General features: G+C 39.9%; 1 protein-coding gene across 8 annotated transcripts in view; it reads left to right on the top strand.

Annotated features, from left to right (window-relative positions):
- The first annotated feature begins 2,000 nt into the window (after nt 1–2,000).
- rgs17 (regulator of G protein signaling 17) overlaps nt 2,001–25,291 on the top strand; it is a 66,265-nt gene continuing 42,974 nt past the window's right edge. For 7 of the 8 annotated variants that reach the window (XR_009816022.1, XR_009816023.1, XR_009816021.2 and 4 more), the window contains exons 1-3: nt 2,001–2,135; nt 17,650–17,945; nt 24,864–24,999. Coding sequence is in view for 2 of the 8 variants with exons in the window: in XM_061968735.2 (XP_061824719.1) it covers nt 24,893–24,999 (107 nt within the window). In the remaining 6 variants the exon portion in view is untranslated. Of the gene's footprint in view, nt 2,136–17,649; nt 17,946–24,863; nt 25,000–25,291 lie in introns of those variants that run through there. The other variant, XM_072912023.1, reaches the window with a different exon arrangement.

The raw sequence follows: 25,291 nt of genomic DNA on the forward strand, positions 1-25,291 counted from the left end.
TGTGTGTGTGTGTGTGTGTGTGTGTGTGTGTGTGTGTGTGAAAGCTGTACTCGAGTGCCCCCTGGTGGCTGTGTGAAAATCAGCACCGACTGCTACTTTTAGGTGGTGTGATGGTCAGCTGTCTATCCATCCATCCTTTTTCTACCGCTTGTCCCTTTTGGGGTCGCGGGGGGTGCTGGAGCCTATCTCAACTGCATTCGGGCGGAAGGCGGCGTACACCCTGGACAAGTCGCCACCTCATGTCAGGGCCAACACAGACAGACAACATTCACACTGTCTAGTCTGTGTTTATTCAACATATAACATGTATTATTATTTTTAATGTAATGTATTCATGTATTTTGTGTTTGAATTGAATTTTACTTCTCGCTCTAAGAACTTTTCTGCACATGGAGGGTTTTATGTGAGTGCACCTGCAGGTGGAGGTCTGAAATGTCACTTGATGAGAGAGTTAAGTGCTGTGGATTTAAATTGTCAAAAAGCAAAACTTTTATGGCTTGAATTGGATTGAAGGTGTGTAAAATATCTTATGTTCTATTTTTTCTGTACTACGTGATTTGTGTGGTGTGAACTCTTCTGCTCTGAGATGCAACATCAGCAGCTGCTTGTGCTTGGAACTTCTCACCATCTTTATCATGAAATGCTTTTACATCTAAACTGAGAGCCTTTGAAGGAGCCTCAGTCACTCTTCTACATCCTGTCATGATCACATGTAATGTCATTCAAAGTGTCGTGTCAATCTCATTTGATGTGGGACTCTGCTGCCTCTTGGCCAGGACTCGCTTGAAAAAGAGGTTTTACATCTCAATGGGATTTTTTCCTGGTTAAATAAACAAATGAAAAATAAACTATTCTTCAGTTGGATACTTTTTCATTCATTTGACAAGAACTTGTCAGGAAAGGAGTGTTGGAATCTGGGTTCCCATCCTAAAAACATGCATGTTAATTTCACTCAGTCGCTCATTCTAAAATTGCTGTCATTCCAAAGAAAGACTTGGAAAGTGGAATAAATGAGCCAACAATGAGAGCACCTTGCAATGTCAACGCTGGGAACACAAATCAGGCTCTTTTTGTCTTGAGAAAAAACTTTCGTGTTGGTTTTGAGAAGGAAAACTATCAAAATGATTAGATGTTTTGTACATGCTGCCCTCAGTGGAACTGCAGGCCCACCACATCATTTAAATGGGCCCGCTACATCATTGAAATGGGCCCGCTACATCATTTAAATGGGCCCGCTACATCATTTAAATGGGCCTGCTACATCATTTAAATGGGCCTGCTACATCATTAAAAGGGGTCCACCACACCAATGAGGGGCCCACCTTGTCAGTGAATGTGTAAATAATACTGAACTTCTGTAGAAATGTTTGGTTTTCTGTTGATTTTGACAGCAACATGAAGTGCACATGTTTCAGTTGTGTGATGTGTCATTGCATCTTTGGACATAAACATAACGCATGCTAATGTAGCTCTTAACTTGAAATCATTTTTGATTGATAAGTTATTGCTTTTTTTGTCATTAAAAACATTTTCTAAAGAAAAGTCCAGACTAATAAGTCTCTGCTTGTCACTTTGACTTTGGACTCCAGAGCAGGTTTCCATCACTTTGTTGGTAAACAATGACAATAATAACACCACGTGAGGAGAAAAGTAATGACACATCTTAATATTTCATTTATTTTTCTTTTATTATTAATCAGTCCAACAAAATAATACACAATAATACAATAATAATACAATTCCAATTCCAAAAGCAGCAACATTCATAATAACAATCAACAGAGGACACACAAAATAATCCATAAGTAGTCTACGAGAAAAGAATAATGAATACTAAACTAGACATTAGCATGACAGACAACATCAACATGTTAATATTTCAACAATGTTGGAGTGCAGAGGTGCAACATCTGGGAGGATGATGATGATGATGATGAGGATGATGATGAGGATGATGATGAGTGTGTGCAGGCAGAGAGTGCCGCGCATGCGCAGTGCATCCCGGGTCTCGGCGGTGGGGCGGATGGAAGAAGAAGAAAACGGAGGTTCGGCGGCGACATCCCCGTCAATCATGGCCGCCAAGAGCACCGGGACACCGCCGCTCGCGCAGCCGTCGCCTTAGGACACTGACCGGGGTAAGACCTCCTCTCTAGCCGGCCTAAGACCTCCTCTCTAGCCGGCCTAAGTGCCAGCACACCGGCGGGATAGCTCGGCGTTAGCATGGCGGCTAGCTGGCTGCTAGCTAGCGGCTCGGCTCCGCCTACTTGTGTGTGTGTGTGTGTGTGTGTGTGTGTGTGTGTGTGTGTGTGTGTGTGTGTGTGTGTGTGTGTGTGTGTGTGTGTGTGTGTGTGTGTGTGTGTGAGACTCCCGCTGGGCCCGGGGGTGTACAGGTCTAGTAGTGACCCACCCGGGACTAGACTATAGTGTCAGGACTATAGTGTCAGGACTAGACTATAGTGTCAGGACTATAGTGTCAGGACTAGACTATAGTGTCAGGACTATAGTGTCAGGACTAGACTTTAGTGTCAGGACTATAGTGTCAGGACTATAGTGTCAGGACTAGACTATAGTGTCAGGACTAGACTATAGTGTCAGGACTATAGTGTCAGGACTAGACTATAGTGTCAGGACTAGTCTATAGTGTCAGGACTAGACTATAGTGTCAGGACTATAGTGTCAGGACTATAGTGTCAGGACTAGACTATAGTGTCAGGACTATAGTGTCAGGACTAGACTATAGTGTCAGGACTATAGTGTCAGGACTAGACTTTAGTGTCAGGACTATAGTGTCAGGACTATAGTGTCAGGACTAGACTATAGTGTCAGGACTAGACTATAGTGTCAGGACTATAGTGTCAGGACTAGACTATAGTGTCAGGACTAGACTATAGTGTCAGGACTATAGTGTCAGGACTAGACTGTAGTGTCAGGACTAGACTATAGTGTCAGGACTATAGTGTCAGGACTAGACTATAGTGTCAGGACTAGACTATAGTGTCAGGACTATAGTGTCAGGACTATAGTGTCAGGACTAGACTATAGTGTCAGGACTATAGTGTCAGGACTAGACTATAGTGTCAGGACTAGTCTATAGTGTCAGGACTAGAGTATAGTGTCAGGACTATAGTGTCAGGACTAGACTTTAGTGTCAGGACTATAGTGTCAGGACTATAGTGTCAGGACTAGACTATAGTGTCAGGACTAGACTATAGTGTCAGGACTATAGTGTCAGGACTAGACTATAGTGTCAGGACTAGACTATAGTGTCAGGACTATAGTGTCAGAACTAGACTATAGTGTCAGGACTAGACTATAGTGTCAGGACTATAGTGTCAGGACTAGACTATAGTGTCAGGACTAGACTATAGTGTCAGGACTATAGTGTCAGGACTAGACTATAGTGTCAGGACTAGACTATAGTGTCAGGACTATAGTGTCAGGACTAGACTATAGTGTCAGGACTAGTCTATAGTGTCAGGACTAGACTATAGTGTCAGGACTATAGTGTCAGGACTAGACTTTAGTGTCAGGACTATAGTGTCAGGACTATAGTGTCAGGACTAGACTATAGTGTCAGGACTATAGTGTCAGGACTAGACTATAGTGTCAGGACTAGACTATAGTGTCAGGACTATAGTGTCAGGACTATAGTGTCAGGACTAGACTATAGTGTCAGGACTATAGTGTGGACTAGACTATAGTGTCAGGACTATAGTGTCAGGACTAGACTATAGTGTCAGGACTATAGTGTCAGGACTAGACTATAGTGTCAGGACTATAGTGTCAGGACTAGACTATAGTGTCAGGACTATAGTGTCAGGACTAGACTATAGTGTCAGGACTATAGTGTGGACTAGACTATAGTGTCAGGACTAGACTATAGTGTCAGGACTATAGTGTCAGGACTATAGTGTCAGGACTAGACTATAGTGTCAGGACTATAGTGTCAGGACTAGACTATAGTGTCAGGACTATAGTGTCAGGACTATAGTGTCAGGACTAGACTATAGTGTCAGGACTATAGTGTGGACTAGACTATAGTGTCAGGACTATAGTGTCAGGACTAGACTATAGTGTCAGGACTATAGTGTCAGGACTAGACTATAGTGTCAGGACTATAGTGTCAGGACTAGACTATAGTGTCAGGACTAGACTATAGTGTCAGGACTAAAAAGTAGACTAGACAACCAATGGTGGCACCTGGGTTATAGGTGATGTTACGCCCACACCTGGCCACTGGGTGGTCACTCCAGCAGCACTGAGAACTACCTGGAGGCAATGTTCAATGCCCAAGAAGAAAGTGACAGTCCAAAAACAGCATCTATGAGCAGCAAAAAGGAGGACATAAAGTCTACATGGGGACGTCTAGCAGGGTGAAAAGTGGTTAGTTAGAATCATTCCAACTAGCAGGGTGAAAAGTGGTTAGTTAGAATCATTCCAACTAGCAGGGTGAAAAGTTGTTAGTTAGAATCATTCCAACTAGCAGGGTGAAAAGTTGTTAGTTAGAATCATTCCAACTAGCAGGGTGAAAAGTTGTTAGTTAGAATCATTCCAACTAGCAGGGTGAAAAGTTGTTAGTTAGAATCATTCCAACTAGCAGGGTGAAAAGTTGTTAGTTAGAATCATTCCAACTAGCAGGGTGAAAAGTTGTTAGTTAGAATCATTCCAACTAGCAGGGTGAAAAGTTGTTGGTTAGAATCATTCCAACTAGCAGGGTGAAAAGTTGTTGGTTAGAATCATTCCAACTAGCAGGGTGAAAAGTTGTTGGTTAGAATCATTCCAACTAGCAGGGTGAAAAGTTGTTAGTTAGAATCATTCCAACTAGCAGGGTGAAAAGTTGTTAGTTAGAATCATTCCAACTAGCAGGGTGAAAAGTTGTTAGTTAGAATCATTCCAACTAGCAGGGTGAAAAGTTGTTAGTTAGAATCATTCCAACTAGCAGGGTGAAAAGTTGTTAGTTAGAATCATTCCAACTAGCAGGGTGAAAAGTTGTTAGTTAGAATCATTCCAACTAGCAGGGTGAAAAGTTGTTAGTTAGAATCATTCCAACTAGCAGGGTGAAAAGTTGTTGGTTAGAATCATTCCAACTAGCAGGGTGAAAAGTTGTTGGTTAGAATCATTCCAACTAGCAGGGTGAAAAGTTGTTAGTTAGAATCATTCCAACTAGCAGGGTGAAAAGTTGTTAGTTAGAATCATTCCAACTAGCAGGGTGAAAAGTTGTTAGTTAGAATCATTCCAACTAGCAGGGTGAAAAGTGGTTAGTTAGAATCATTCCAACTAGCAGGGTGAAAAGTTGTTAGTTAGAATCATTCCAACTAGCAGGGTGAAAAGTTGTTGGTTAGAATCATTCCAACTAGTCTGTTCCTGGGTCAAACTGTTGCCAAGGTCAAATGTTTCAAAGGTTGTGTTATTGAAATTGTCTGTGGTGTGTGTTGGACTATAGTGTCAGGACTAGACTATAGTGTCAGGACTAGACTATAGTGTCAGGACTATAGTGTCAGGACTAGACTATAGTGTGTGTGTTGGACTATAGTGTCAGGACTAGACTATAGTGTGTGTGTTGGACTATAGTGTCAGGACTAGACTATAGTGTCAGGACTAGACTATAGTGTCAGGACTATAGTGTCAGGACTAGACTATAGTGTGTGTGTTGGACTATAGTGTCAGGACTAGACTATAGTGTGTGTGTTGGACTATAGTGTCAGGACTAGACTATAGTGTGTGTGTTGGACTATAGTGTCAGGACTAGACTATAGTGTGTGTGTTGGACTATAGTGTCAGGACTAGACTATAGTGTGTGTGTTGGACTATAGTGTCAGGACTAGACTATAGTGTGTGTGTTGGAAATACACACTTGCTTCTGGAATGTTTCAAAGTGCTCCAAATTAACTTCAAGTAGCAATGATAGTCACACACACACACACACACACACACACACACACACACACACACACACACACACACAAAGTGTGGCCAAATTATTCTCTGCATTTGACCCATCACCCTTGATCGCCCCCTGGGAGGTGAGGGGAGCAGTGAGCAGCAGCGGTGGCCACGCCCGCGAATAATTTTTGGTAATTTAACCCCCAATTTCAACCCTTGATGTCCAATTTTTTTAGTCTTTGGTATGACTCGGCCGGGGTTTGAACTCAGGACCTACCCATGTCAGGGCGGACACTCTAACCACTAGTCCACTGAGCAGGTTGAATAATCCCTACTGGGAACTTGACTTTGTTTGTGCCGCCATCTTTGTCAGGTCACTCTTGAAAAAGAGATTTTAATCTCAGTGAAGGTGAAATAAAGGACATTGAACATGCATGTCTGCAGCTTTAATTAGGGTGTCCAAAATAAATGAGATTTTCAGATTCTTATTTGTAACGATTCTCAGGACTCAGTGGCCTAGTGGTTAGAGTGTCCGCCCTGAGGTGGGTAGGTTGTGAGTTCAAACCCCGGCCGAGTCATACCAAAGACTATAAAAATGGGAGCCATTACCTCCCTGCTTGGCACTCAGCATCAAGGCTTGGAATTGGGGGTTAAATCACCAAAAATGATTTTTGGGCGCGGCACCGCTGCTGCCCACTGCTCCCCTCACCTCCCAGGGGGTGAACAAGGAGATGGGTCAAATGCAGAGGACACATTTCACCACACCTAGTGTGTGTGTGACAATCATTGCTACTTTAACTTGAACTAATGGATTAAAAAAAAGTAAAGTTAAAGTAGCAATGATTGTCACACACACACTAGGTGTGGTGAAATGTGTCCTCTGCATTTGACCCATCTCCTTGTTCACCCCCTGGGAGGTGAGGGGAGCAGTGGGCAGCAGCGGTGCCGCGCCCGAAAATCATTTTTGGTGATTTAACCCCCAATTCCAAGCCTTGATGTTGAGTGCCAAGCAGGGAGGTAATGGCTCCCATTTTTATAGTCTTTGGTATGACTCGGCCGGGGTTTGAACTCACAACCTACCCATCTCAGGGCAGACACTCTAACCACTAGGCCACTGAGTAGGTAGTAGTAAGGCTCCACTTTCCCAAAAACACGCTAGCTTGATGCTACCATATATTGGCTTAGCTATGGACATGTTACTGATTAGCATTAGCGGTTTCAAATGGCAATTTCAAAGGCTTCAATGCACATTACAATCTAACAGCTGGTGCGCGTAATGAGTACAATACTTGTTTTTGTCAAGACTTGATCTTGGGTGTTTGCTTTTCCGGGATGCAACGGAAAGTTGGCTCGGGCGAGACGGGAATGAAGGTACATGATTTATTAATATATCAAAAAAAAGTACAAACGAAAAGCGCGCACAGTGGCGGAGAATAAATTATGAAACCAAAAGACTATAGCAAAAAAGTACAAACGAAAAACACGCACAATGGCGGAGAACAAACTATGAAACCAAAAAGACTATAAACATGGAACAAAAACTTACTTGGCTTGGACAAAAATAGTTGCTTGAGGAATGGACATGGAAAGAATGGACAGAGCATAAATGTGGTGAGGTCGTCAGAAAGACAAACTGAAAAACACTGAACTTAAATACTACAGACATGATTAACGAAAACAGGTGCGTGACTCAAGACGTGAAACAGGTGCGTGACGTGACAGGTGAAAACTAATGGGTTGCTATGGTGACAATCAAGAGTGCACAATAAGTCCAAACGTGGAACAGGTGAAACTAATGGGGTAATCATGGAAACAAGACAAGGGAGTGAAAAGACAGAAACTAAAGAGTCCTATAACTAAACAAAACATGACTTAAAACAAAACATGATTACACAGACACTTTTTAGGGCGCAACAAAAGACTCAATGGCCACGACTGAATTGACTAGCCAGCGCACCTGAACCTGTAGACTACTGCCATCTAGTGTCTTGGACGTGCCACTGTCACTGAGCAATGTGCTATATACCACAGTCAGCTCATTTGGAAATGTTGCAATACAAAATGGGATTTTATCAACACACACAAAGTACTGAGAATTGAGTATCGATTCCCAGGTAGCGGGAATGAGTACGCATAGCTAGTTTCTGACTGGCCACACCATTAGGTACCCCTGTGCTAACTAACTCTTCAGTTGTGACTTGAATGCAACAATCATGTCTTTTGCCCTTCTGGTGTTGCTAAATACTAGAAAGACTTACCAAAGTCCTCCTGGGAACTTCTGATGCTGCCAGAAAGGCTCTTATCTTTGCATGCAGCTATGCCAAATCTGTCCTCATGGACGTTTGAGTGTACAAGGAGGAGCTTGTATTCACCCAAACTGCTTTCATCTGCCATGAGGTCATGGCCATTTCAACTTCAAGTCCCTACTTGAGAAATGCTTTTCTAGTCGGGGCAACCATCCTGGGATGCAAATAGGAGGATATAAAGTCAACATGGGGACGTCTAGCAGGGTGAAAAGTTGTTAGATACACCGTTCATGGTTGAGAAGAATTCCAAGTAATCTGTTGCCATGGTGAAACTGTTTCAAAGGTCTCATATTGTGTGATTGAAATTGTATGTCATGTGTGTTGAAATCCAGGCTTGTTTCTGGAATGTCTAAAAGTGCTCCAATAAGCCCTACTGGGAACATGCACATGTCAAGGAAAAAAATCGATTTTCAGATTACTGAATTTTGCGGACTACAGGGCGCACTTAAAATCCTTTTTCCCCCTCAAAACTCCACAGTTTCTTTATACCCCGGTGCGCCTAATGTACGGAATAATTACCGGGGACTGTACCTCGGGTTGGGCATCGATGGGAACGCAGATTCTCCCGGAATCATCCAAATGTTTAAACATCAATTCCATGCTCAATTTTCTGACTGATAGAATTGGTTTACAGCTAACTGTGTCTTCATTAGGGCTGAAACGACGCGTCGACGTAGTCGACGTCATCGGTTACGTAAATACGTCGAGGACGTTTTTGTTCGTCGACGCGTCGCATATTTACGTCACACTACCGTCATGGCGGAGCGCAAAGCAGACGATGCGAGCGGTGCGAGCGAGGGGAAAAAAGCACGCCAAAAGTCGTCAAAAGTGTGGGAGTATTTCAATAAACGGCCTAAGAAGAAACGCTACTTTTACTCCGCTACTTTTATCTACATTCAGCTCGCTACTCGCTACTAATTTTTATCGATCTGTTAATGCACGCTTTGTTTGTTTTGGTCTGTCAGACAGACCTTCAAAGTGCCTGCCTTACTGGTGACGTTTCACTTCGTTCCACCAATCAGATGCAGTCACTGGTGACATTGGACCAATCAAACAGAGCCAGGGGTCACATGACCTGACTGGCTCCGAGCTAACTTCGGGGGTTACCATTTAGTGGTCAATTGTACGGAATATGCACTGTACTGTGCAATCTACTAATAAAAGTTCCAATCAATCAATCAAAAGTGTGAAGGAAAAAAGACCCTTTTTTATTTCAACCGTAAAGACTGACTGCACAGTTCCTGTCTTCACAATAAAAGTCCCGCTCCATCGCGCCTGCGCTTTCAAAATAAGAGTCTCCGAAAGCCAGCGCAAACAAGCTAGCAAGCTACGGAGTTTGCCGCCAATGTATTTCTTGTAAAGGGTCTAAAAACGAATATGGAAGGTGGACAAATAAGATGCCAAATAACAACCACTTTCATGTGGTATTAGACAGAAAGGAGGAACTTTTTTTTCTCCTCCATTTGAAAACGTGGACGTTATCATCACTACTGTCTGATTACAATCAATGCAAGTCATCAGAATCAGGTAATACACCAACTTATATTCTTGTCTTCATGAAAGAAAGGAATCTATATGTGTTAAACATGCATGTATATTCATTAAAACACCTTTAACATGTAAACAAAAACGGCAAAATAAATAAATATAAATTATATACTGTATATATCAATGTATGTATATATATATATATATATATATATATATATGTGTGTGTGTGTGTGTGTGTGTGTGTGTGTGTGTGTATATATATATATATATATATATATATATATATATATATATATATATATATATATATATATATATATGATATGTGTGTGTATGTTACTCAGTACTTGAGTAGTTTTTTCACAACATACTTTTTACTTTTACTCAAGTAAATATTTGGGTGACTACTCCTTACTTTTACTTGAGTAATAAATCTCTAAAGTAACAGTACTCTTACTTGAGTACAATTTCTGGCTACTCTACCCACCTCTGCTAATAATGTTGTTGTATGCACACTGTGTCGAGCGGAAATGGCCTATCATAGCAGCACAACGGCAGCGTTCTTGCCATCACTATCAACTAGTCAATCGTCCGCGTGAGTATACGTTGTCATCATTACACAAAAACATGAATGTGTCATTTGTATCTGCGTTGTAAATTCATAAACTAAAGCACCGTTTCGCTCTGAGAGGAGCGTTTGGCGTGCCTGTTCAGTGTTTACAAAGACGCGCTCCTCTTTAACGCTAACGTTAATTAGTTGTGCAAATACCTTTTACAACATTAACAATTACGTATACTATGTACAAACGAACAATTAACTTTCACTTTAATCATACTATCATTGTTGTGTTATTAAGCAAAATAAGCAAAAGTTTTACTTTTGTTGAAATGTTTACACTGTTGTTACAGAATATTTCGTTTTGCACTTTTTTGTATTGGATGTTTATCTTTATTTTTGCACATTTTAGCAAATAAGCAATACTTTTACTTTTGTTGAAATGTTTACACTGTTGTTACAGAATATTTCCGTTTTGCACTTTTTTGAATTGGATGTTTATCTTTATTTTTGCACATTTTAAAGCAAAATAAGCAATACTTTTACTTTTGAAATGCTTATACTATTGCAGAATATTAAGATTTGCACTGGATGTTTACTTTTATATTAGCACATTAAAAGCAAATAAGCTACTTTTAATTTTGTTAAATGTTTACATTGTTACAGAATATTTTGTCATGTTGTTGTCAATGTTGACTGAGTGGCCATACTTTTTTTTTTGTAAATAAAAGCCATGCCTTTTGAAAAAACTGGCCTACATTTATTTTTTCATCTTCATTTTAAATAAAAAAAAAAATCGGTAAAAGGAAAAATAATCTAAAGATTAATCGAAAAAAATAATCTATAGATTAACCGATTAATCGAAAAAAATAATCTATAGATTAATCGATAGAAAAATAATCGTTAGCTGTAGCCTTAGTCTTCATACACCAAGTGGAGCCAATAATCCTCAATTGCAGCAAATATAAAGCAGTTCTTAGGTTGTGTTATCACTGGAGGACGAGGCTAAACAAGAGCAAGCATTCTATTAGCTAAGCGAGTTGCTAAACTAGCTTGAAACCACATAAGAAATACGTTTTTTTTCTGCATTACAATGGAAAACATACCTATTAACTGGAAAGTAACATTCCAATAATAAGAGTGAGGATAATCTAACCACTGTAGCATCAACAACTGTCCATAAAGATCCATAAATCAACAGTGTTGATACCAAGGGTAGTATCAATATGTGATTGATACTAGAGTGATATATTTTTTTCCCAAATGTTTTTTTTTCTTTTGTTTTGGTTGTCTTATCATTTCTGGACATTGAGGGCAAAAAGCAAAGGATTTAAAATGAATGTAATGTGTACTATCAGACAATTGTATGTAATACAAGAGAAAGTAAACAACTAGTTTATATATCCTGCTCAATAGCCACTACCATACATTCATTTTAAAAAGTAATACATAATAGTAATAGGTATCGGACGATTACACTCATGGATAATCTAAATCAGAAGATTTTTTTATGAGGTTTTCAAAAATAAAGTGAAACTTTACTCCTCTTGGAAGAAAGTTCATAAGATTTATATTCCAGTTTAAAAGATTGATTTATGTATATACTGTATGAAAATAGCCCATCATAATAGTACATTTTGTACCCTGCCTCTTGAAAGAGTCGCAATCAGAATCATTGAGAAACGGAATTGAAAGGAGGAACTGGAATGGGAATTGAAATGGTCCAGACTTGAAGGATGCCTCACCCTGACTGGACCAGACCACTGGAGCTGAGGTCAATCCAGCCCACAACCCGCATTGTTTCTCAGCACACTACCTAAGAGTACTGAGGTGTGCAGGAACTGTTAGCAGAACTTTCTAGTATTTGTCTACCCTTATCTTGTCTTGTGTTTATCGGCATGTAACAATATCAACTATTCATATCACACTTCTTCTTACCAAAATGATCAAGGTTATCAATCAATATTATCACGGTATTCAAAAAGTTGTATTTAAAAAAAATATCAAATCAAAGGAATAACTAGCCACACAGTATAAATGTTATATAATAATATTGTACTGGTTAATTAAGAGACATTTCATTTTTTTTTCATTTAAATTAGTAAAAGGTTTTTTTTAATGACAAAGAAAAAAATGTGTGTTGGGTGCGTTCTGTCCGGTTTATATAACGTTATGCAAATTCACTTCCTGTTGTCATATTGAATTGAATTATTTATTTCAAACCTGCACAGTACAACAACACACTTTTTGTTTTCTACACTTTGGCAGAGACATTTATGCAAGGCTTGAAAAGGGGTTGGATGAAGCAAATGCTTATAATATTCCAACCCCTCTCACTCATTCCACATTTAACATAAACAATATCATACAAGAACAATACTATACAAACAAAAACAAGAAAAGCTCCTGTACACTAACAATACAATAGTACCACTGTTACTATGAGACAAGACAAGACCAGACAAAACACACACACACACACACACACACACACACACACACACATACACACACACACACACACACACACACACACACACACACACACACACACACACACACACACACACACACACACACACACACACACACACACTTAGTTAGTTGTTCAGGCAGTAATGTGTTCATAGTATCTTAGTTGTTCAGGCAGTAATGTGTTCATAGTATCTTAGCTGTTCAGGCAGTAATGTGTTCATATTATCTTAGTTGTTCAGGCAGTAATGTGTTCATAGTATCTTAGCTGTTCAGGCAGTAATGTGTTCATATTATCTTAGTTGTTCAGGCAGTAATGTGTTCATAGTATCTTAGCTGTTCAGGCAGTAATGTGTTCATATTATCTTAGTTGTTCAGGCAGTAATGTGTTCATAGTATCTTAGTTGTTCAAGCAGTAATGTGTTCATATTATCTTAGTTGTTCAGGCAGTAATGTGTTCATAGTATCTTAGCTGTTCAGGCAGTAATGTGTTCATATTATCTTAGTTGTTCAGGCAGTAATGTGTTCATAGTATCTTAGCTGTTCAGGCAGTAATGTGTTCATATTATCTTAGTTGTTCAGGCAGTAATGTGTTCATAGTATCTTAGCTGTTCAGGCAGTAATGTGTTCATATTATCTTAGTTGTTCAGGCAGTAATGTGTTCATAGTATCTTAGTTGTTCAAGCAGTAATGTGTTCATATTATCTTAGTTGTTCAGGCAGTAATGTGTTCATAGTATCTTAGCTGTTCAGGCAGTAATGTGTTCATATTATCTTAGTTGTTCAGGCAGTAATGTGTTCATAGTATCTTAGTTGTTCAAGCAGTAATGTGTTCATATTATCTTAGTTGTTCAGGCAGTAATGTGTTCATAGTATCTTAGTTGTTCAGGCAGTAATGTGTTCATAGTATCTTAGTTGTTCAGGCAGTAATGTGTTCATAGTATCTTAGCTGTTCAGGCAGTAATGTGTTCATATTATCTTAGTTGTTCAGGCAGTAATGTGTTCATAGTATCTTAGTTGTTCAGGCAGTAATGTGTTCATAGTATCTTAGTTGTTCAGGCAGTAATGTGTTCATATTATCTTAGTTGTTCAGGCAGTAATGTGTTCATATTATCTTAGTTGTTCAGGCAGTAATGTGTTCATAGTATCTTAGTTGTTCAGGCAGTAATGTGTTCATATTATCTTAGTTGTTCAGGCAGTAATGTGTTCATAGTATCTTAGTTGTTCAGGCAGTAATGTGTTCATAGTATCTTAGCTGTTCAGGCAGTAATGTGTTCATATTATCTTAGTTGTTCAGGCAGTAATGTGTTCATAGTATCTTAGTTGTTCAGGCAGTAATGTGTTCATAGTATCTTGGTTGTTCAGGCAGTAATGTGTTCATAGTATCTTGGTTGTTCAGGCAGTAATGTGTTCATAGTATCTTAGTTGTTCAGGCAGTAATGTGTTCATAGTATCTTAGTTGTTCAGGCAGTAATGTGTTCATAGTATCTTAGTTGTTCAGGCAGTAATGTGTTCATAGTATCTTAGTTGTTCAGGCAGTAATGTGTTCATAATATCTTAGTTGTTCAGGCAGTAATGTGTTCATAGTATCTTAGTTGTTCAGGCAGTAATGTGTTCATAGTATCTTAGTTGTTCAGGCAGTAATGTGTTCATATTATCTTAGTTGTTCAGGCAGTAATGTGTTCATAGTATCTTAGTTGTTCAGGCAGTAATGTGTTCATAGTATCTTAGTTGTTCAGGCAGTAATGTGTTCATAGTATCTTGGTTGTTCAGGCAGTAATGTGTTCATAGTATCTTGGTTGTTCAGGCAGTAATGTGTTCATAGTATCTTAGTTGTTCAGGCAGTAATGTGTTCATAGTATCTTAGTTGTTCAGGCAGTAATGTGTTCATAGTATCTTAGTTGTTCAGGCAGTAATGTGTTCATAGTATCTTAGTTGTTCAGGCAGTAATGTGTTCATAGTATCTTAGTTGTTCAGGCAGTAATGTGTTCATAGTATCTTAGTTGTTCAGGCAGTAATGTGTTCATAGTATCTTAGTTGTTCAGGCAGTAATGTGTTCATAGTATCTTAGTTGTTCAGGCAGTAATGTGTTCATAGTATCTTGGTTGTTCAGGCAGTAATGTGTTCATAGTATCTTGGTTGTTCAGGCAGTAATGTGTTCATAGTATCTTGGTTGTTCAGGCAGTAATGTGTTCATAGTATCTTAGTTGTTCAGGCAGTAATGTGTTCATAGTATCTTAGTTGTTCAGGCAGTAATGTGTTCATAGTATCTTAGTTGTTCAGGCAGTAATGTGTTCATAGTATCTTAGTTGTTCAGGCAGTAATGTGTTCATAGTATCTTAGTTGTTCAGGCAGTAATGTGTTCATAGTATCTTAGTTGTTCAGGCAGTAATGTGTTCATAGTATCTTAGTTGTTCAGGCAGTAATGTGTTCATAGTATCTTAGTTGTTCAGGCAGTAATGTGTTCATAGTATCTTAGTTGTTCAGGCAGTAATGTGTTCATACACGTTTCCATCGAGGAATGTCGTTTTTTAATGGACCAATCAATCAATCAATCAATCAATCAATCAATCAGTGTTTATTTATATAGCCCTAAATCACAAGTGTCTCAAAGGGCTGCACAAGCCACAACGACATCCTCGGTACAGAGCCCACATAAGGGCAAGGAAAAACTCACCCCAGTGGGACGTCGATGTGAATGACTATGAGAAACCTTGGAGAGGACCGCATATGTGGGTAACCCCGCCCCTCTAGGGGAGACTGAATGCAATGGATGTCGAGTGGTTCTGACATAATATTGTGAGAGTCCAGTCCATAGTGGATCCAACATAATAGTGAGAGTCCAGTCCATAGTGGATCCAACATAATAGTGAGAGTCCAGTCCATAGTGGGGCCAGCAGGAAACCATCCCGAGCGGAGACGGGTCAGCAGCGCAGAGATGTTCCCAACCAATGCACAGGCGAGTGGTCCACCCCGGGTCCCGACTCTGGACAGCCAGCACTTCATCCATGACCTGTGTCCCCCCTCGACAAGGGAGAGGGGGGAGCAGAGGAGACCAAGACGTTAATGTCTCTTGTTTTCATGTTAGCATTCAAGCTAGCTTGTTTCTCCATTAACTGAGCAGTGTCACTGGTAAAAAGTTTATAAATGTGAGTTTTACCACGATAGTGTTTGTGGTTCCATCCCTGGTTGTCTGTCTGACTGGTAATAAGTTTATAAATGTGAGTTTTACCACGATAGTGTTTGTGGTTCCATCCCTGCTTGTCCATATGTGGCCTGCTGTCCATGTAGCAAATATTATACTTGCATAAAAACACTGTTTTCAACATTCTGAACAGTAAATATGAATGTCTAAAAGCTGCCTTTCAGTCAATGATTTTGTCTCTTTCTCTGCCCAATTGTAGTAGTGAGAAAAACAACATTTGAGGAATAAAAAGATTGGAGGAGCAAGTTTCATGCTTCACTTCTTCATGGAGTTTACTTCAGGGAGAAGCAAAATGCCATCTTGACTTGGCGAGCTTGGCTTCTTTTTATGATGTTGTTTCAAACGTTTGACTTCTTCCCGGATCTCCATGGTGGGACAGGTCTTGATGATAGTCTTGCAGCCGGCTGCTTATAAAGTTGTGTGGTGAAGATAATTGAATGTTTAGTGTCTCGGTGGTCAGACCTTCATGGTGGAGACCTGGTTTGTGTTCAAAGACTTTAGGGATCTATATTGCCATATTCATTGCAGCCTCCAGCGATAATTAGGATGTATTATTTGCTACATAAATGATAAATAAACACAACGAGTTCCAAAGGCTCCTAATATGGCTGCTAGTGTATGTACAACATTGTGCATCATTTCTAGTTGTACTATTTTCTCTAAATGATTATTTCATCGACTTAATAGTTTAAGGCTTATATCTGGTTACTTTGTGTAACATGTTTTACACTTGTGTTCATTAAGCACGAATTCTCATGCTGTTTCAATACTTTACATTAGTTCTGGGCTATACTACACATTTGGGTATTGATCCAATATCAAGTAATATTGGTTATACCAATGCTGATACTTATACTTCATTAACAAACCTCAAAAGCAGTGAAGTTGTCACCTTGTGTAAATGGTAAATAAAAAGAGAATACAACAAATCCTTTTCAACTTATATTCAATTGAATAGACTGCAAAGACAAGATATTTCATGCTCACACTGACAAACTTTCTTATTTTTTGCAAATATTAGCTCATTTGGAATTTGATGCCTGCACCACTTTGTCAACAAATGCCTGAGCAAATTGTTTAAGAACAACATTTCTCAGCAAGGAATTTAGGGATTTCACCATCTACGCTCCGTAATATCATCAAAAGGTTCAGAGAATGTGGAGAAATCACTGCACGTAAGCCATGATATTACACACCTTGGATCCCTCAGGCGCTACTGCATCAAAAAGCCACATCAGTGTCTAAAGGATATCACCACATGGGCTCAGGACACAGAAACACTTCGCTGGGCCTGAGCTCATCTAAGATGGACTGATGCAAAGTGTTCTGTGGTCTGACGAGTCCACATTTCAAATTGTTTTTGGAAACTGTGGACCAAAGAGTAAAAGAAGCTGTTCTAGGGTGAAAGTGTAAAAGGCAGCATGTGTGATGGTATGGGGGTGTATTAGTGGCCAAGACATGGGTAACTTACACATCTGTGAAGGCACCATTAATGCTGAAAGGTACATACAGCTTTTGGAGCAACATATGTTGCCATCCAAGCAACGTTATCATGGACGCCCCTGCTTATTTCAGCAAGGCAATGCCAAGCCAGGTGTTCTCTACTAGATCACTTCGCTTTTTGCAGTTATGACAAAGAAGGATTTTGTATTGTATTTTTATTTTAAAGTAACCAGCCGTTCTTCAGAGTGTATTTTTTGTCACATTTGTTGCATTCCCTTCCTGGTGTTCCTTCAGATGCTGTACTTTCAAGTCCACCAACGACCCATTCGCTGAGCTCCGAGGAAACTTCGGGGCTGACGAGAGCGACACAGGATCGGGAGGAGGAAGAAGCGTTCAGTTCTGTGGTGTGGGTCTCTGTGCTACTTGGTTCAGGGATGGTGAGACCAGTGACCTCTCTTCCCGACCTCCTGGCCTCAGCCCAAGTCTCCCAGCATCCCAACAAGCCAGCGGCCTGCGATCGTCCAGCAACCTGATTACCTCACGCCATGACCGCTCTGACTGACCTGCTTTCAGGAACTCACTAATTCATGGTAAGTTTCTTTGGACTTTTAAATAGCAAGGTTTTCCAGACTCTGCGTGACTCCTCAGTCCTCAAGCATGTGATTTTTATGTCTTTAGTCGGAAATCCGTCTTTTTTATCTCTGTAAAAATATACACAAATATTTTACAATGTGTGTTAATATCTTGATCCGTCTCTTTGCCATACCTCCCAACAACTACGGTTTTCCCCTAATGAGTACGGTTTTTGATAATCCAGTGGATTTCTTTTAAAAATGATGAAGTTAAAAATGGAAGCTACGTAGCGAAGCAACTCCATGGGCTGGGGACAAACTATGCGGGAAACATCAATGATGATTGGTTGGTTTACGTATAAGAACATCCATGATTGGTTGGTTGTTTACTATGATGAGTCACCATTGGTTGCCCCCCTTGTCCACCCACTTGGACCCCCGGCTTATTTTCAGTCTTTTTCATTAAGTTCAAATCACATGTCTGGTCCTTCTGGTCTTCGGCCTCCATCGTAGGTTTCATATGAACCAACCGATCATTGGTTCCTTGTCATTGTGCTTGGTGAGGTTAGGTTTGTTTACAGTTGTTCAGCCATGGAAAAGTCCAGTGTATCATGAAGCTCCTGGTGACCTGCAAGTCTGAATGGTCTGACAGTTCCAGGCTGAGTTACAGGGGTTCCTTAACACTCTCAGTTTGCAGTTAGCAGTCATACCACCTAAAGCAGAGGTCTTCAACATGGGGACCTCAGAGGTACTGCAGGGGGGCCGTGTAATGTTTAGTTTATTCCTTAATATGTATTTTTCCACCAATGTATTTGTATGTATTTACTAAACGTTCAATGTGGATCAATAACATATACCATGAATAAATAATTGTATTATTATGTCATGTTGGCATTTAAGGGGAACTGCTTTTTTTGATAATGTTGCCTATCGTTGACAATCATTATGAAAGACATGACGACGGATGTACTTTTTTTTTAATGCATTGTAAATATTAAATACATCCCATCAAAATTCCACTTACAATGTAGCCTATGGCAGGCTTTATTTTATTCATTATTTAATGAATGGATTTATTAATGGATGCATTTATTTGACAGGAACAGTACAAGTAAACATTGCTACTTCTAGGTAAGCCATGTCAAAGTACATAAGACTTCTAGCCACAGGCTCATTTGCAAGTCTCATCCCTGGTTAGGCTTTTAAAGAAAAGTGAACAACACATACAAAAGGATTAAGACAAGTACAAAATATACAATAAAGACATTACAAATAATTGCATACTACACCCAGTTCTAGTGCTCACAATTCTGATTTTACTTAAGCCACTTTTTCAGTTTTGTGGAGAAAAGTTTCATGCTGGACTGTGACTTTAACTCCAGTGGCAAAGACTTCACTGAGAACCCAGACTGACCCAGAGTGGTCCACCACCTTTTCACTCTACACCTCCCACCCACTACACACCTTCACTACTGTACCTTTTGTATTTATTTACACATCACACCTTCACTACTGTACCTTTTGTATTTATTTACACATCACACCTTCACTACTGTACCTTTTGTATTTATTTACACATCACACCTTCACTACTGTACCTGTCTACTCACACATCACACCTTCACTACTGTACCTTTGTATTTATTTACACATCACACCTTCACTACTGTACCTGTGTACTTACACATCACACCTTCACTACTGTACCTTTGTATTTATTTACACATCACACCTTCACTACTGTACCTGTGTACTTACACATCACACCTTCACTACTGTACCTGTGTACTTACACATCACACCTTCACTACTGTACCTGCGTACTTACACATCACACCTTCACTACTGTACCTTTGTATTTATTTACACATCACACCTTCACTACTGTACCTGTGTACTTACACATCACACCTTCACTACTGTACCTTTGTATTTATTTACACATCACACCTTCACTACTGTACCTTTGTATTTATTTACACATCACACCTTCACTACTGTACCTGTGTACTTACACATCACACCTTCACTACTGTACCTGCGTACTTACACATCACACCTTCACTACTGTATCTTTGTATTTATTTACACATCACACCTTCACTACTGTACCTGTGTACCTACACATCACACCTTCACTACTGTATCTTTGTATTTATTTACACATCACACCTTCACTACTGTACCTGTGTACTTACACATCACACCTTCACTACTGTACCTGTGTACCTACACATCACACCTTCACTACTGTACCTGTGTACCTACACATCACACCTTCACTACTGTACCTTTGTATTTATTTACACATCACACCTTCACTACTGTACCTGTGTATTTACACATCACACCTTCACTACTGTACCTTTGTACTTACACATCACACCATGGGATAATCCATTAAGACAATGGTCCCCAAAAGCAGACTGTATTGATCTGTATTGATATATAATGTAGGAACCAGAAATATTAATAACAGAAAGAAACAACCCTTTTGTGTGAATGAGTGTGAATGGGGGAGGGAGGTTTTTTGGGTTGGTGCACTAATTGTAAGTGTATCTTGTGTTTTTATGTTGATTTAATTTTTTATTTTTTTATTTCTTGTGCGGCCCGGTACCAATCGATCCACGGACCGGTACCCCAACCATGGGCCGGTACCTCAACCACGGCACGGCCCGGTGGTTGGGGACCACTGCATTAAGACACTTAAAATAGCTTTTGAAAATGAGAAATGTATAAAATGATGAAAAGTCATCATGTTGTATGTTTAAGTAACATGGCAGTGATGATGCTTCATTGGTTTTTGGTGAAATATATTTAGTGTTTGTTTATATAACGACAACAGAGGCTTCACTACACATCTGTCCCCAGACCATGGCACAATAAGACACATGGGGTCAGATCATTGCCACTTGAACAGATAAACAAGGTCTAATACGTCTCAAACACTTTACATTTATTTTAGTCATTTTTATAATATGGCCACCACATTTTAGCTTAGGGTACAAAATATCACCCTAATACTTAAATTCCTTCGCATGCTCTATTTTATTTTGATTAATGTTGACCTGAATTTCATGTGATGATTGTTTCTTCAGAGAGAAACACTGTTTTGTTGTAATTTAGGGTCAAAGAGTTCTTGTGAAGCCATGTTGCTATTTCAGCCAGCTGGGTTAACTCTAACCTAACCATAACTCAGCTGTCTGTGGAATATCTGTGAAGCCTGTTGAGGAGTGTCTGCTCCACATACATGATGATAGCATTTGTTGAGGAGTGTCTGCTCCACATAAATGATGCTAGCATTTGTTGAGGAGTGTCTGCTCCACATAAATGATGCTAGCATTTGTTGAGGAGTGTCTGCTCCACATAAATGATGCTAGCATTTGTTGAGGAGTGTCTGCTCCACATAAATCATGCTAGCATTTGTTGAGGAGTGTCTGCTCCACATAAATGATGCTAGCATTTGTTGAGGAGTGTCTGCTCCACATAAATGATGCTAGCATTTGTTGAGGAGTGTCTGCTCCACATAAATGATGCTAGCATTTGTTGAGGAGTGTCTGCTCCACATAAATGATGCTAGCATTTGTTGAGGAGTGTCTGCTCCACATAAATGATGCTAGCATTTGTCAGATGGTGATATACTGAAGTTACTTTATTGGGTTTATGGTCAACTCTTCTCATACTTTGATGCTGCCAGTCGCTCTATGGTGGTTTCTGTCTGGAGAATTGATCAACATCCGTGACTCATTTTGTTGTCGGTTTGTGTGGCCGAACTGTTGCACTTCTAGTTATGACTTTGAGTTCCGTTTTTGACCTACCACCCAGTCCAGTGTAGGAAGTGAAAGACTTTGACCCTCAGTCTTAACTCTCATGGCCTCTTTGAACACTGGCCTGTCACAGCAGTGTAGAAGGAATGTATAAGCACTACCTACTAGTGATGCTTCATTCTTCACCACTTGTTGAGGCCGACACTTTTTTGGCTCGCAAACAAGCCAAAGAAAAAGCAAACGGTGAAGTTGATCTCTTGGTGTTGACTGAACTGCAAATTCAGTTTTTATTGCCAGTTTTCCTGCGAGCACCACAAGTGCAGTTTTATTTAAATAATAAATAAATGTAATATAAATAATATTTGCATGTGCTTCCTCCTCCTCGGCCAGCTGGACAACAAAGCTGCAGCTCGCTGTCATTTGCATCCTTTATGGGAGCCTTTGATGTCTTTTCTTGCCTGCCTGCTCAATAACACATCAATGCTTTTTACCATTATCGTCGCCTTAGTTTCCTATCTGGTACAGCTAAGTCTGCATGCAGAGCAGGTGTAGCAGGGCACAAGACTAGAGCGAGTCCTAAGTCTGCATGCAGAGCAGGTGTAGCAGGGCACAGGACTAGAACAAGTCCTAAGTCTGCATGCAGAGCACAGGACTTGTTGGAGGTTCCAAGATAAATGAAGACTTTTATTCTTGCAGGTAAGATGTGTTGTCTTTGATGGGTTTAGGGTTCTGTAATTTATCATTGCTGCCTCCTAAGTTTGCATACCTGCCAACTACTCCGGTTTTCCCGTAATTAGTACGGTTTTCATCAACCTATTCCGGGTTACGGTTGCAGTGATAAAAAATATGGTTTTTCATTAATTAAAAAAAATAAAAAAAATGTAAGTTTTATTCACGAAATCGCGTAACAACAATGACAATCGACACTGCTTCCCGTAACTTCCTATCGAGCCATTCCGAATGCCATGCGCGGGGCTATTTATAGCACCGCTGCCAAGCACGAGGCATCAGTTGCCATTGTTTCCAAACGAGCGAACGATCATGGAATCAGCCGGAGAAAAATCGCAAACGAGTCTTAAACCGAAAAGAAAACTGCAGTCATTCCGTGAAGAATATTCAAAAGCCTATCCGGGAATAATTATCCGTTCCAAAAAGGGTGAAAACTACGCAAATTGCACCTTGTGCAGACAAGATTTTTCGATCGGACACGGAGGATTTAGCGATGTAAAAGACCACGTTGGGACAAAAAAACACAAGTCTAATGCCGTTGCTAGCGATACAAGTGGAAAACTTTCAACGTTTTTCGGATTTTAGCCACAAAAAGGTAATGACACCAATGTTATCTATTGGAATTGTTTAGTACTGTTATACTGTTAAAAGTGTTTATACTATTTATGCTTTCAAGTCCAAGTTGAAGAAATCTTGTTAAATGTTGACAGCATAACTACCAAAATACAGAAGTATGTCCTTAATATTTTTGCAGTGCTATTTCTGTTGAAAAGTTCAAATGATTACATTAGAGATGTGATGTGCCACTTTTCAAGTGTCTGATGGCTTCAATTAATTTTCATTCATTTTTCATATTTTGAATTCTTTTGAAAGGCTTGCAAAAAAACTACATTTGAATTGTAATTCCATGCTATTGACAGGACTATTAATTTTAATGAAGTTAGCTTACCATGTTTACAGTATGATAATTGTGATAGAAATGTGAATTTTAGGCACAGATTTTTTTTTACAATTGAACAAGGCAGTAGATTATACAAGCTTGGACAGAAAGTTAATAATGACACCAATTTTTTTTTTAATGGAATTGTTTAGTACTGTTTTACCATTTGTTTACTGTAAAAAGTGTTTATACTTTCAATGAACAAATTGAAGTCTTGTGAAAGGTTGACAGGATAACTGGCATTAACTGTCAAAATAATTTCAAACTATTGAAGTTAGCTTACAGAATAAACATGTCAATCAACCCATATGATTTTTGCTGTAATATTTTTGTTTTGAAAAGTCACTGTGACTGATAGAAAAGTGATGGTTTTAGCAACATTTTAACCTGTCTGAATGCTAATAATCATTTTGCGTCGGGGGGCGAAGTGAACCCCCCACCAGGACTTTGTCCTGGACCTACCGGGGCCTGTGGCCCCTGGACCCTGGCTACTAGGTTTTTCTGATTTCAAAAGTTGGCAGGTATAAGTTTGTGTTGTGAGCAGATTTCCCAGGTGTGTAGAATTTGGACACTAGAGAAACCAGATGACAATAAATGTTTTTTTAATGACTTTTACAAGGAGGCTTGTCATAGTTGCTGTGGGTGGATGCTTATAGGGCACTGCACACATGATGTCACCTTCTAGAAGATGCTTATAGGGCACTGCACACATGATGTCACCTTCTAGAAGATGCTTATAGGGCACTGCACACATGATGTCACCTTCTAGAAGATGCTTATAGGGCACTGCACATATGATGTCACCTTCTAGAAGATGCTTATAGGGCACTGCACACATGATGTCACCTTCTAGAAGATGCTTCTAGGGCACTGCACACATGATGTCACCTTCTAGAAGATGCTTATAGGGCACTGCACACATGATGTCACCTTCTAGAAGATGCTTATAGGACACTGCACACATGATGTCACCTTCTAGAAGATGCTTATAGGGCACTGCACACATGATGTCACCTTCTAGAAGCTGCTTATAGGGCACTGCACACATGATGTCACCTTCTAGAAGATGCTTATAGGGCACCCACCTGTTCCCAATTAGCCTGTTCACCTGTGGGATGTTCCAAATAAGTCTTTGATGAGCATTCCTCAACTTTCACTCTTTTTGCCACTTGTGCCAGCTTTTTTGAAACATGTTGCAGGCATCAAATTCCAAATGAGCGAATATTTGCAAAAAATAACAAGGTTTCTGAGTGTGAACATGAAATATCTTGTCTTTGCAGTCTATTCAATTGAATATAAGTTGAAAAGGATTTGTTGTATTCTCTTTTTATTGAGCATTTACACAAGGTGACAACTTGACTGCTTGTGTATATAGCCCTTAATCAAAGTGTCTCAAAGGGCTGCAAATGTGAGTATGAGTGGTTTTCTTTATGGGTGTGAAGTCATTATTCTTCATTATGCAGTTGCTCCTTATTGAAAAGTGTGTTGTTTGTCCCGAAGCCCCGCAGTGTGAGTGGAGTGGAGTGGAGATGAGGAAAAGGCAAGCGGCGCACATCGAGGTCCCGCCCCAGGTCCCTGGACAGCCCCGAGCCAACACCTGCTGCCTGTGCTGGTGCGGCTGCTGCAAGTGTCCCTGGTAGGTTTGGAGCTTGCAACTTCACACTTGGACTATTAGGAGGGAAAGCAATATGTTTCCCCTGAGCCAGGCAGCAAAAAGCAGCCATGAATGAAGCGTTGTTGTGAATGTGCCGCCAGCTTGTCTGGCGTGAAGCCTTGCAGCCTTAAAGCTCCCTGAATGAGCTGCATGTGAATCCATATCCAACTTCCCCATCTTCCATTCCTCTCAGACAATACCCTCCTATTTCCATCCTCTCATCACATGCAAACAGCTGTGAAGAACACACCCTAAAATTAGCCCTCCTGCCCGG

The sequence above is a fragment of the Nerophis lumbriciformis genome, linkage group LG02 (genome assembly GCF_033978685.3).
Source record: "Nerophis lumbriciformis linkage group LG02, RoL_Nlum_v2.1, whole genome shotgun sequence".
In the NCBI taxonomy this organism is placed as follows: Eukaryota; Metazoa; Chordata; class Actinopteri; order Syngnathiformes; family Syngnathidae; genus Nerophis; species Nerophis lumbriciformis.